Source organism: Colobus angolensis, unplaced genomic scaffold (assembly GCF_000951035.1).
Source record: "Colobus angolensis palliatus isolate OR3802 unplaced genomic scaffold, Cang.pa_1.0 Scaffold206, whole genome shotgun sequence".
NCBI classification, from domain to species: Eukaryota; Metazoa; Chordata; class Mammalia; order Primates; family Cercopithecidae; genus Colobus; species Colobus angolensis.
In genome coordinates this window covers 3,580,691-3,595,885 of record NW_012115222.1, presented here as the reverse complement: position 1 = coordinate 3,595,885, position 15,195 = coordinate 3,580,691, and the positions used below count along the sequence as shown (strand labels likewise).

The following is a 15,195-nucleotide window of genomic DNA, read 5'->3' as shown; positions in this document are numbered from 1 at the left end:
ATATGTATATGTGTGTGTGTATATATATGTGGGTGTGTGTATATGTGTGTGTGTGTGTGTATATATATATATACTGTTCTAAAATTAAAGTATATGATAGAAGCTCTTACTGATTGGCACAAAAAGCTCAAAAGAAAAAAAGATAAATATTTAATTTTAGTTATTTATTTCTAAGATGAAGTCACCCTCTGTTGCCCAGGCTGTAGTACACTGGCACAATCTGGGCTCACAGCAATCTCTGCCTCCCAGGTTCAAGCGATTCTCCTGCCTCAGCCTTCCAAGTACCTGGGATTTCAGGTGCTGCCACCATACCCAGCTAATTTTTGTATTTTTCGTAGAGATGGGGTTTTGCCATATTGGCCAGGCTGGTCTCGAACTCCTGACTTCAAGTGATCTGCCCACCTCAGCCTCCCAAAGTCCAGGGATTACAGACGTGGGTCACTGTGCTCAGCCAATAAATATTTTAGTGTTAGAATGAAATATTCTTCAACTGGCAGTTTGATATTTTACTTTAATCATGAAAACATGCATTGAGATAATTACTAACTCTACTTATTTGACTAACAACTGCTGTTATAGAAAATGTTCCATATTTGTCCATTAAGTTATAATTTGAAGTAATGTATGATTTTGAACATGGGGTTAAAGAAAAGACTTCCACATCTAGTCTTATACATTGAGAATTGATGGTAAAATGCCAAAGTTTAAAATTATTAACTAAATGTTAGTTTCTACCTTTCATGTCAGGGCTTCAGAAAAGTCATATAAGTACTGTTTCAGTACTAGCTAGTCATTTGTCACTCTGAATATTTAGATTACTTAGGTTTGGGGACTATATGGGAGATTACAGTATAAATAAATGTGTAGATTTAGGTTATATAATCTACTAGTTTGTCAGTGAGTTCATGGAACTATTAATCTGTGCATGTTAAACACATCCTAAAGGAACTGTAAGATTCTTCAAGCTGTAAATCCTATAAAATGTCATGTTAAATACTTTACCAAAGAGGCAGAAAACACAACAGTAAAAATATCACTCTAAGGTGTTTAAATTTTTGTTAGATTAAAAAACTCAACAGCAATCTGTTTTTTAATTCTTAAATTAAAAAAAACACTTCAGCGCATTTAGGGGTTAAAAATCATAATTCTCACACTTGGCCAGCACAGAGATTACCCAGGATTCCTTACTTCTAGACTATGCCAAAGATATATATTTTGGAGAGAATGTGTATTCTCCAGGCCAACAGCTAAGGAAGGCTCTGTAATGCTTTGCTCATTTCCAGCTGGCCTCTGTAAGAAATAGGAATTCCTAAATTAAGGGAAAATCGTCACTGGCAGAGCGCAAATGTTTTTTTCCTCAACCAATATAATAGACAATCTTACAGAACCTGATCTAATCTGTAATGATAAGTGCCAATCTGTAACAAGGTTAACAGCATAGACTTGGGTGATTTGTCTTTGGGAACAATGGATTATTCCAAAGTGGTTTAACAAGAGTGAAGTAGCATTCACAGTGGAGAGAGAACCTCATAAGGAAACCAAACGATGACTTCTACTGGAAATTATTAGCGCTGCATTCCTATTCATTTATGTATATGTTTGGCAGTTCCATCTTTCAACTTTTTAATAAAGTGAGTGTGAAACAAGCATACTAAAGAACAAAAGTTAGGTTTGTTTTTAAAGATTTGCTATTCATTTTGGTCTGTGTTTCAGTGTCTTTTTAAAGCAATTTGTCTGCCTTATTTAACACAAGGATATTTGGAATTGAATCCATTCCTAGAGGTCAGGCATTTGAGGGTGTTTTTTTTTTGTGTGTGTGTATGTGTTTAATTAATTCATTAATATTTGGATCTAACATTCAAACTCTTCTTGCCTCTTTAATGAAAATGTTTAAATATATTTATAGCAAATCAAGGAAATGTGTGTCACAAAATCAAACAGATTGCTTATGAATGATTTAGAGAGAACTGAATATGTTGTGAAAGGACTGTCAAAATAACCAAAATGTGTTTTATATCAAAGTGTACACTGATCACCACAACAATGGAAGAAAAAAATGATGTTTGCATTAAGAAGTAATTAACAGACACAAAGTTTTGGACATACTTGCAATTCTGTGAGAACTCAGATCAGAAATCAGTTTGCTAAAGTGAAAAAAGTGTATCAAGACATTTCTCTTTTATTACTGTCATTCCAGTGAAACATCTTCCCACCAGAGAGAACTTTTTGGAATGACAATCATTAAATTTCCTTTTCAAATAAAATACTTTCCATGTCTAGGCCAACAGTTGTGTGTCAAAAGTGGATCAGATCCCTCTGTGGCCAAGTGAGAGAGAAGTGTGTGTTTTTCGTTCTGATTTTTTAAATAAGTAAAGTCTTGATTTAAATAGCACAGATAGCATTAGATAGCTATATTTAACTTATTCCAACTTAGAATAAACTATGTATTTGCCAATTGGCAGAGAAAATTCTTAAGTGAGCTTTGCTTCTATCCTCCACTTCTTTTGTAAGGTAGATAACGGCTATCCAACCTAATGGGGGGTATTCCAGCCAAATGGATTCAAGAGGACACAAAAGTAGCCTGTCTGTTTCCTTGAAACTCAACTTTAAAAACTTTTTTTGGTCTCAAGTATTCTGATATTAAAGTCAGGGTAAATTTACTTAAAAACATATTTTCAAGTAGTTTGAGTTATGATATAGGAAAAGGTGAAGAGAGTTGTATGACTACTAAAATTATGTTGATTAGTTTAACTTTCATGGAAAATATCAGTGAATAAATCTTTTGTCGTAAAATATATGAAATCTTAGTTGTTATCAAATTAGAGTCAGAAAAATCAACCCATAAATATATACACTTGCTGTGTACCCCCCCGAAGTTTTTAAATATTTAAAATTTTAAAAAATACAATACTTAAATGTATAATACTTAAAAAAAATTTTTTTTGCTTACACATATAGTGCAATGGTCTGGTTGCTGAGATATTTTTGAGAAGGGTAAAGGAGTTAATATTTTCTTAATGAAATGGCAATAATGTAAGACAATAATTGCGAAAAACTAATGTAATCAATAAGTACCAAGGAGTTCTTAGGCTGTCACTTGTTGACGAAGCCCTTTGAGAAACTAGGTACTTCAGCTGGTCTTTGAGGATTTGGATTGTTGGAAGAAACACATTGTAGGCAAAAAGAACAGTATAAACAAAGACACAGAGGTTGTAGAAGTAAAAACTGCTCAGGCCTGAGCTTAGTGGGAACACCTGAGTTAATGAAAATGATGAGAAAATTCTGGAGACGTAGGTTAGGTTACAATACAGAAAGCTTTGAGCCACAGTATCTGGTAGTTGACGCAATCAATGGTGAATCTCTGGAAGTACTTAAGAGTATAGGAACGAATGATGCAACCATCTCTTGTGAATAGACGGAGCTGTGGGAGGAGGAGTATGCAGGTAAGGAAACTCTTACTCTAATTCTGGTGAAATATAGGAAGGGATTGTGGTATTATATTGGGAATTAAGAGTAACTGAGGCAAAACCCTACTTGTGTAAAGAGGAATAAGTGCCAAGGATAACTTCTAGCCTGGGTAGGTAGGGAGATGATTTTGAAATGTTTTGAAAAAAAAAAAAAAAAAAAAGGGAAACTGGAAGTGGGCTATAGTCTTGAGAAAATAAGATCAAGAATTTTGGTTTAAATATATATCTTGTAAAGATGAGGTCCGGGCATGGTGGCTCATGACTCATCTCAGCACTTTGGGAGGCCAAGGCAGGCAGATGGCTTGAGCCCAGGAGTTTGAGACCAGCCTGAGAAACATGGTGAAACCCCATCTCTACTAAAAATACAAAAATCAGGTGCATGTCTGAGTCCCAGCTGCACAGCAGGCTGAGATGGAAGGATTGTTTGAGCCCAGGAGGCAGAGGCTTGCAGTGAGCTCAGACTGCACCATTGCACTCCAGCCTGGGCAACAGACCGAGACCCTGTATCAGAAAAAAAATAAATAAATAAAAATAAATAAAAATGAGGAGTTATTGGAATGCCAAAAGCACTTTCCTAGCGCAGCTGAAGTTTGAGTTGAGACTAAAGATAGAGTACTCTCAACTCCCTGTGATTCAGTCCCCATCACATGGAATATTTTTTTTAAATCCTTTTTTTTGTTTGTTTCTCATGATTTCTCTCTTGCTCCTCTGAATAACCCTGTCTCAGTTCCTTCTGCCACAGCTGCTGCTTCTCTCATACACCTTTACAGAAGGAGTTTCTCAGAATTGCGTTTTTTTCTTCTCATGTTACACTCTCTACCCAGGTACACGTATACTTTGAAATTTTAAACACTGTTTAGGTGTGATAACTCAGAAATTTCTATTTCCATCCCATACCTCTCCCCTAATCTGCCTACTACTCACCAGTATTGAACTATTAGATGAGCACATTGAAACAAAACAGAATTCACAATCTTCCCTTTCAAACTTAATCTTTCTCCAGGGTCTCCATATCACAAAACTACCATCCATACAAGTTGCTTAGGCCAAAAAACTAACCTGGGAGTTCTCCTTAACACCTCCTGCTTTCTTACCTCCCACTACAGATATCAACCCAAGTTCTTTTCATTTTAACCTCACAAAAAATTCTCAAATGCAACGATTTCTCCCTAGCCCCACTGATACTACAATTTGAATATAGGCAGCACTTACATAGTTACTGTGTATGTGACACTATTCTCAGAATTTTCCATGAATTATTTCATTTGGACCCATTAACTTATAACAGAAGATACAGAATTCAAACCAGATATACTGAGCTATCTTACCTCTTCTAGTCCCAAGTCCTCAACTCTCTCCTGAAACTCTATAGTATTTTCACATCTCCCTGTATCCATAATATCAATCATTCTCAATAGTATAGCCTGAAAAAATGTAAGGATTAAAAAAGTAAGAGTTTTTTTTAAAATTGCAGATAGAAACTGTTAACAAGTTTTATAAAATTAAAAGTAATTATATAGATATGGTAAAATTATAAGTAAAAAAATTCATTTCCCGCAATGTAATTCAATAAAATGTTCTTTGTACATCTGTGTAGAAAATAAGATCAATGTGTACATTAATATGTATATGATTAATATACCTACAATAACCTTTGTTGACACTACATAATTCTGCATGATATTTACTTACTTAATAATAGGTCTTGGAGAAATTTTCTTATCAGCATGTATTCATCTATAAATTTTTTTTTTAAAGCTACAATATTCCACTGTTTAAAACAGCATCATGAGTTCTATAAATAGTTAATGGACAAACAGGTTGTTTTAATTTTTTGTTGACTTAAAACTACAGCAATGAGCAACTTCATAAATATGGTTAGCAAATTATGCAAAAACGTTCATAAGGAAAATCTTGTTAAACATTTTTTAAAATGTTCATAGGGAAAATTTTTGAGTTAAAGACTGCATGCATTTCAAAACGAGATGTAATTTTTTCACCTATCAAGTTAGTGTAAAAAAATGATAACATCCAGTATTGGAAGTGCTGTGCAGAAAGAGATATGTGAAAGCAATTGGACTCAGTTGAGTCTGCACCCTTTAAATGGAGCTTTCGGGTTGCCCCCGATATCCCTCACTCCACTTCTCCTGTGTTACTTCTGTGTGTGCGCATGTTTACTTGTAAACATGTTTATTAGATTTATTTATTATGCTCTATGTACTTATGCATATTTTGTCCTGTAGCACAGACCTGTAGATGTATATATTCCTAATCCATTCTGCTATTTGTGTTTCATTGACTCTTCATTTTAAGGACTTCAAAATACATTTCCTTGAACTATGCACATCATTGACACTGGATTATTACTTTTACTTGCATGGTGAGAGCACTTTGACATTCCAAGAAACCTGTTGTTACTTTGATACATTTTACAAACGTGGAGTTTGAGGCTAGGAGGACTAAGGAACTGTTCCTCTGCAAACAAGATCAACACCAATGTGAAACCCTGGTTGTGTGGATGCCGGAGTGCCATCCAGTCATCCTGAAGCAAAATCTCAAGGCCAGAACCCCCAGCTCAGGGTCCATGGCTCTGTTTATTAAAGAAATTTTGTTAATTTTTTTTTTTTTTTTCAGAATCTCGCTGTATTCCCAGGCTGGAGTGCAGAGGCATGATCTTGGCTCAATGCAGCTTTCGCCTCCTGGGTTCAAGCAATTCTCATGCCTCAGCCACCCAAGTAGGTGGGATTACAGGTATGTACCACCATCACTGGCTAATTTTTGTAGTTTTAAGAGAGTCAGGGTTTTGCCCTGCTGGCCAGGCTGGTCTTGAACTCCTGGCCTCAATTGATCTTCCTGCCTGGGCCACCCAAAGTGTTGTGATTACAGATGTGAACCACTGTGCCCAGCCTGTTTGTTACATTTTAAATCCAAAGACCTCATGCGATATCTTTGTAATTGGCTGATCATTTGTATATTTTTCTTGCATCTTAAACTTGTATTTCTCTAGTTATCCTGGTTATCTGGTTATGTCTATCTCTGGATAGGCTCTATTAGTTGATGAACACATATTTCACCATATCTAAGCAAAATACACTCAGTGTTAAGACTACTGCTTATAATTTTATAAAATTATCAAATTCTCATATTTTTTCATGTGAACATACCTCCCCACCCCCTGCAACATTGAATCCTTTTGAGTTCAACATCACAAACATGAGATTTAGCATGTATGCTCCATCCTTCTATAAAGAATATCAAAAGTAACTCCATCACATTTACTTTCTGAATTAATTTGAGATATGATTTTGGAGATGAAATTATAGATTTCCAATTATGCTGCATAAGAATAATAATTATTATTATGCAAAGATATGCATCATGATAACAGAAAATAAATCACTATGGTTTGGCATGGAACACAACTGTATGTTATACACTACAAACCTGTAGGGGTTGGGAGGGTGCAATGAGTTAAACAACCTTGGGTTCAAATCCCAGCTCTACCACTTAGGTAGGACTTAGGGTAAACTGTTTACTTTCTCTGAGCTATATTGCTTTTACTTATAAAATGATGAAGCTTAAGTTTCCTGCACAGGTGATTAAATATAAACAATATACTAAACATTAAGTAAAAATGCACTCCTTGTTCACATATAATAATTGTTAATTTTCTTTCTTTCCATTTTAAATGTTCAGCGATATGCAATGAGTTAAGTGTGTATTTTAATATGTGCCAGCTCAAGAGTGTAGTCCTACTATATAAGTAAAAATGCAAAATTTAAAATGTATATAAAATATGCCCTTGATTATGTTGCAATATTTTCAGAATAGAAAGTAAATATCTTTGTATAAGTATTAGTTAAAGAGAAAACTATAACTGCAGGGACATGGATGGAGCTCGAAGCCATCATCCTCAGCAAACTGACACAGGAACAGAAAAGCAAACACTGCATGTTCTCACTTATAAGTGAGAGCTGAACAATGAGAACACATGAACACAGGGAGGGGAACAAGACACACTGGGGCCTGTTGGTGAGGAACGGGGAGAGACAGCATCAGGATACATAGCTAATACATGTAGGGTTTAATACCTAGGTGATGGGTTGATAGGTGCGGCAAACCAGCATGGCATACATTTATCTATGTAACAAACCTGCAGGTCCTGCACATGTATCCCGGAACTTAAAATCAAATCAAATTAAACAAAAAAAAAAAAAAAGAAAAGAAAATAGAGGATAGATGGTCAGGCCAAAGATCCTATGAGCCTACAGCCTACTAATTTACTGAGAACTTCAAATTTACACACCTTAAGAATCCAACATAACAACAAGTAAGAGAAAATGTTTTCTTTAGGGATATGTGAAATGGTGCAAATCAAGTTATTTGTATTGACTGCTGGCCAATCTGAATGTAGGTAAGGCTCAAAATGACAAGGTAATAAATCTTGTATTGTCTTTCTAGACTTGTTTTAAGTATGTACATAAGGAATGTTTGTGTTAAATTGTTGTTTCTTTGATCTTGCACTTGTTTGTTATGAGTTGCTCTAATTTAATAATTATGCAACAGGAGAACACTTTAAGGTTACAATGCTTGATTATGCAAAGCATACTTAAAGAGCTGGTATAGCTAATCAATATGTACTTTTTTTGAACTTTTTTAAACAATTAGAGTGCTAACAACTTAGGAATACTTATTTGCTTATAGTTATTACAGATTCCTAGGACAATAAAATATATGAAGTAGATTTCAATAACATCAGTAATATGTATGGTAAGAAATTAGTTTTACTAGAAAGAATCCAGATATATACAGGTCTTTAATTATAAAAATAAATTATTAAGTAGTCAATATATTTTATTTTTTCATCCAAAGCATTGTTCCCATAGAAAATGAGAAAACAATTTATTGTAGAACACCATTTTGAGATTTGTAACTAAGGAAACTAGAAAATCTTCACTATGAGCATGAGCTGAGAATAAGTAGACTTCCCATTAACATAAATCTAATTTTTATTGCTAGAAAGCAGGTATTTGGATAAGTATATTTTACTTATTCATTAGGAAAAAATCACTTTAGTTTTAGATTCCTCATTTGTCCAATTCCTCTCCTATTCAGTAGAACATGCTGAATATAATTGTGATTTCGTTTTGGAGGATAAGTTAAAAATTACTCATCATACTGCAGGCTTTGTATCTCTCATTTCTAAACAAATATGTACCCAACTGGCTGGGCTGTTTAACTAAATCATCCAAAATGATTTACTGTGCTTCCAGCATTATTTTAGTTTATATCATTTCAAAAAGGCTCATAAATCCCCTGTCCAAAAATATCTATTAATAATGTCATAACTTTATATGTGTCCAAAACTAATCATTTCCTAGAATTTTAAAGGAGTAAGTTTGAACTGTAGAATATAAATATAAGAATAAACCAGGAACAATTATGTATAATTTTAAGGTGTCTTGTTTCTCAACAGAATTCTGTTGAATAAGTTTAAATCACTTGTTAATACTCCACGGAAGGGTTAACTCTAGAAAAGCTTCATAAATAATCAGATCCTGTGTAACAGGTAGATAAAATAATGCTTTTTTTTTTTTGCTCCTCTGCTGGTCTCCAGCAATGAAAATCAAGAGTTGCAGAAATTTAAATAAAGGAAGGAAGGTCAAATTCAGACCAAAAAAAAAATGTCAGTTAATTAAACATTAGAGACTATGTTATTTTTCAAGCCAGTGTTCCATACTAAGAAGAGCTTAACTGAGTGAATAAAGATTTAAGTTGGCAGGAAACGTGTGTAATGTTGTTTTCGCCCATGAAAGAGCCTAAGAACATGTCTGTAGCAGAAAGATATAGTCAGAACGTGGCATATAATTGTGTAAGATAATGTAAGCCAGGGCAAAGCAGCCACATTGTATGTGTCCTATCTTGGCCGTCATTGTAATCCTGATGAAATGAACGTGAACATGGTTCAACAAAGGCTGCGTTACTTTTGCTTAGAAATCAAAGGCAAGAATTTTATGACCTAAGTTTCACTCTTTGCATATACCTTAGTCTTTTTTCCCCCTCAGAAGCCCAGAGCAATTTTTCCACTATTTACACAAAACCACCCAAAATATATATGATATAAATCATGTAGGCTGATAGAAATGCAGTGAACATAGTTTGAGGCATAAGCCATCTTTTCAGTCATCCTCCATTTAGCAGATACTACCTTTGCCCAGTAGCAGTCAATGATTCTTAGGCAGTGGGAGAAGCTGAGGATATATTTTCTTTTGATTCTCCCAGGGACCCAGCTATATTATTAAGGGAGGAGCAGGTTTTCAGTGCTAGACTTTATTAAAAAATTGTACATTTAATATTCCTGATTAAAGCAAATCCAAGGCTGAAGTCCACTTTAGTATTGACAGTTTAAAATTAGGGCAGACTTTGAGTGAAACTGTCCGATTAACTGACCTCAGGCAGGGCGCGGTGGCTCAAGCCTGTAATCCCAGCACTTTGGGAGGCCGAGACGGGCGGATCACGAGGTCAGGAGATCGAGACCATCCTGGCTAACCCGGTGAAACCCCGTCTCTGCTAAAAAATACAAAAAACTAGCCGGGCGACGTGGCGGGCGCCTGTAGTCCCAGCTACTTGGGAGGCTGAGGCAGGAGAATGGCGTAAACCCAGGAGGTGGAGCTTGCAGTGAGCTGAGAATCCGGCCACTGCACTCCAGCCTGGGCGGCAGAGCGAGACTCCGTCTCAAAAAAAAAAAAAAAACTGACCTCAGAGGAGCACAGAAATCCACCCACAATCACACACATCTTGTTGCTATTCCTATTTCAAGGACGCAGCTGATAAGAATAAGAGATTTATGTGTTTTCTCTGTCCCTGAATACTTTAATCACTGAAACTTAATCATGGCATTCATTATTCCTTTTCTCTGTAATTATTTTGGGATGGTCTTCATTTTAACATGAAAGTAATATAATAGAAGTACAAAATGAAGGGTGAAATCAATAAAATTCACATGGAGTCACTGGTTTTAATTTGTGCACACTGTTTGAGTCTGCGATGCTGAGATAGTTATAATAAAAAAGGAAAAAATGGTTTTAAGGAAAAAAGCACTTATATTCATATAAAGGCCGAAAGTAGACAGACAAAAGCACCATTTACTGGATCTTCTAAATAACCAAAGAAACAAGCAGGCCAACAAGCAAAGGTTAAAAGGCCAGGAATAAAGATGAATACAATCTTCCTTGTGTATATGTGGGCATTGGTTTTAAGACAGCCCGAGTATAATCAAAATCCACGCAAGCTTGAGTGGGTCCTGCAGAACCCACATGTGTAAAAAGTCAGCCCTCCTTAAAGCGGGGTCTCACAACCAGGAAATAATGTATTCTTGATATGCCTTTGCTTGAAAAAATCCGTATGTATGTATATCCGTGTAGTTCAAATCTGTTTTGTTAAATGGTCAACTGTATTTGAAGCTACTATTTTCTTCCCTCACTCACAAAGGCTATGTTCTAGTTGGGTAGCCATACAGTAACACCACAAAACCAATTAAAAGTAATTCAATCCAATTATATTTAAGAATTACATACATATATTTGTAAAACTAAAAAAAATTTTTTTTTAATTTAGCATAAAAAAACCACAGTCAGTGTTCCCTATGATCGCCGTAGTTCATTTTGGTTTCACCTAAGATTTAACTAGAGGCCACATAGTAGGCATGTTTCATTAACCAAAAGTAATAGTATTTGTCAAGCAAATAGGATTTGCTAGCCATATTTCCACATAAAACATTGTATGAGCTTGTACTTCTGTGTCACACATTACAATAAAACTTGAATCTTTTGGGTTTTTTTGCAATTACATCTTCTGGATTTTATAGTTAATTGGAGATTAACAACAACTAACATTTAAGTTTTTCTTTTTTTTCTTTCTGAGTTTCACTCTTATTACTCAGGCTGGAGTACAATGGCGTGATCTTGGCTCACTGCAACCTCCGCCTCACGGGTTCAAGCAATTCTCTTGTCTCAGCCTCCCAAGTAGCTGGGATTACAGGCATGCACTACCATGCCTGGCTAATTTTGTATTTTTAGTAGAGATGGGGTTTCTCCTTGTTGGCCAGGCTGGTCTGAAACTCGTGACCTCAAGTGATCCACTCACCTCGGCCTCCCAAAGTGCTGGGATTACAGGCATGAGCCACCGCACCTGGCCTATGTTTAGATTTTTCTATTTATCACCAAAGTTGGAAAAATATAGCTCATTTTTTCAGAGCAGAATTGTTTCATTCTAAGAAAATATCTAGAATTTCACTAGTCAAAAGAAACAAATGAGTTCCTACAATGGAAAGGGAGCAACAGGTGATTTTCCCTGCCTTCTTGCTGCTAGTACTTTTTCTACTTCCTTATCCTATCGTGTATCTTCAATGATGAATGAACAGTTACTATACATTTACACTGAAGAACTTATCCATGAAACCAAAAACCACCTGCTCCTCACAAACTATTGAAACAAAATTAAAAAAGGAACAGTTGTTATACATATAGCTTGAAAACACTGTTCCATTTTCATTATTTTACTCATATGGAAACAAAGACACAAGGGCATTAATTCAGTGGCTTAACCACTTTACCTGTCTACCCAAAGAGAGAGTGAGAATTGTCCTCCGTATCTCCTGACTTCCAAGACACTGTCTTTCCCTATTATCCTGCTCTATTTGTCTCCCTTAGAATTAGGGAAACAAATCCTGAATATAAAAGAAATTAGTTGTAGTTAATTTAGAATTCTGTGCTGCCTCAAAGATTTTTACTCTGAAGTGTGAAGTTTCCTTATGTGATTCACCAGTCAAAATTCCCATGGAATGAGCTGAGTATTTCTCACTGCTGTAGTCAGGGTTTGATTTATGTTGTTTACAAATGCATCCGTTAAAGAGTCCCAATGTGAATTTTGAATGTGATAAGTAGTAGCAAGAGAGTCTAGTTTACTGATAACTCAGATGCAATATTAATATGCAAACTTTTCTTAGAGACAAAAGGCATACATAATCACAAGAAAATAGCTTATATTTCAAATGCCATGGATTGCTTTGGGGCAACACTGGGAAAGTGGGATAACCACAGTATTTTCTATATTGAAAGTATTTCTCCCAGAAAGCCCTGTAGGGTTATTTATAAAAAACTATTATATTCCTCTCCATACCTCAGCAACCATCACTTTCTTTTCTCTTTTATACAATAAAAGAGAAAGGAGAGAGGATTTATTATGTCTCATCTAAAGCATTATGATCATCCGAGCATGGAACTAAGCCCTAGAATTTTATGATTCCATGACAGTCAGTATGTAATAATCATGGCTGAAAGTGGGAGCATTGATTCATATTTACACTTCTGAAAAATAACATGTGAGATCTATTTTCACCCAAAAATGATCAGAATTTTACCTTAAAACATGGGGTTTATTAGTATTTCATAGAATGAACAGGTCAGGTATTTTCTAAAGCCCTATATGAGGCTCTACTTTACTCACATAAACTTTAAATAGGCATCACTATTATTGTGAATTAAACTTACTGTTCATTTGCCATATAAATTGTGTTCACTTGATTTGACCAAAGGATGTCAACAATTTTGTTCCTTTCCATTTCTACCATACACAACTCCCAAAATTGGTGGGAAAATGACTGCCTTTTATCTAGTAAGAGCTGAGTTCCCTTTATTTGGTTCTTCTGCTACCTTACTTAATTATATTTTGAACTGACTTATCTGACAGTGTTCTTTTATTTAGATATGTTTTATGAAAAAATATTCTGAGAAAGAACTATATGAATAAAAATTAACAAAACAGCAATAACGATAGTTACTATTTTTTGAGAGCTTCCTTTGTGTCAAGTGTGGTGCTAAGTGCTTTGTACATTTTATCTTAATTTTTAACACAGTTTTATAGAGATCATGATCATGGACAGCCAGCCAGAATCTGCACTTGGATGTGGTATATAATGCTCCATATCCCATGATGTTTAATTCTATTCTCCTTCCCTCCTAAACTCCATGCTATATGGTTATAGTACGCAGGGCAATGCGGACATTATTGAAACCTATTACTGAGAATATAAAGAGTGGTTCTCACCTTAGACCAGTCACCCATTCGCCACACATAGCATTTTGAATAATCCTCACAGTCTTCAGCCTCCCTGGGTCTGGTAGAGAGGACACACTTCTTTCTTGGGTTGGTACATCTAACAGTTCGATGACGTACGCCTTTGCCACACTTGACTGAACACTGGAAGATAACATCAGAGGTTTTAGATAAAGTTGGTGAATAGGAGATATAGATGATAGACTCAATTAAGTATTGGTTTCCAATAATCTCTCATGAGCCCATCACCCATATAAAAGCCAGATAAAATTATAAATAATAAGTTTAAAGGTAACAACATCAGATAACACCAGTATCTGATGCCAGAAGGGGCTTAAGGCACAATGCTAGAGATAAGTGGTTTCAGGAATACTGAACCATTATTACAGAGAGTAATATAACAGGGATTATCTGGGAAAGATAAATACAGTATGTTCAAAATTAAATTTACTAAAATTTGATATCACATTTTAAATATAATTATGCAAAAAAATTAATTTTACTTTTTCTAAGATGTACTCTTTTATTTAGATGGAAGACATGTTTGTGAAAAATGACAATTTCCCTAGCATGTCATTTCTCAAAGATGAAATAGAGAAAATCTTAGCAAAAATAAAATTTAGAATTTGTTTTTTTCTTTGAGATGGAGTCTCATTCTGTTGCTCAGGTTGGAGTGCAGTAGCGTGATCTTGGCTCACTGTAACCTCCATCTCCTGGGTTCAAGTGATCCTCTCACCTCAGCCACCCAAGTAGCTGGGATTATAAGCATATACCACCATGCCTGGTTAATTTCTGTATTTTTAGTAGAGATGGGTTTTTGCCATATTGGCTGGGCTGGTTTTGAACTCCTGGCCTCAACTGGTCCACCCACCTCGGCCTCCCAAAGTGCTGGGATTATAGGTGTGAGCCACCGTGCCTGGCCAAAATTTAGAATTTCTTTATATAATTATATACTCCTAGAAATTATAATTCTAAATAATTTTTTTGGAATTAAAATACAATTTGGTTCAAAATTCTTTAGTTTAATAAATAAGAGATGTATAATGGATGAGGGTGATAAAATAGATTGAAGCACATATGTATATTTCACTAATCTTCTCTAGGTATAATCTATTTTCTCATTTACATTTATCTTCCATATCATGGAATATGCATAAAGTAATCCTGTTGTCCAAAGGTAAGCACCACTTACTACCTGGACATTGGGACCAAAATTGCTCTGGATATGTGTGTGGGGCATACCAGATATAACTAAACTTGAAAGTCCAATTTATATTTGTGTATAGAAGAGGTCCAAAGAAAGGGTTGCAGTATATATTCATCAATGATGTCATATAGGAATAATCATGCTGATTTCCACATCATTGCTCTGAGTCCTGAGGAGAGCAGAAGCTGAGCTCCTCCCCTTGCTCATGCTGGCAAGCTTTAATGACAGTTGTGGTCCTGAAAGCTTAAGCACGGAACTAATGACATTTTAAATAAGTATACTAAATCTTGCACCAATAAGTAATTGTCTTATAACTTAAAGTTTGCATTTGAATATGCTCAGTTTCAAAGTGAACTATGTGATTTGCCACTAGTACATATATATATATATATATATATATATATA

At 35.2% G+C, this 15,195-nt stretch overlaps 1 protein-coding gene across 1 annotated transcript in view; it reads right to left on the bottom strand.

The window, feature by feature from the left end:
- Positions 1 to 15,195, bottom strand: part of ADAMTS19 (ADAM metallopeptidase with thrombospondin type 1 motif, 19) — a 285,046-nt gene that overhangs the window by 25,387 nt on the left and 244,464 nt on the right. The window contains exon 22 of the mRNA XM_011942132.1: positions 13,575 to 13,727. Coding sequence (XP_011797522.1) covers positions 13,575 to 13,727 — 153 coding nt within the window. The remainder of the gene's footprint in view (positions 1 to 13,574; positions 13,728 to 15,195) is intronic.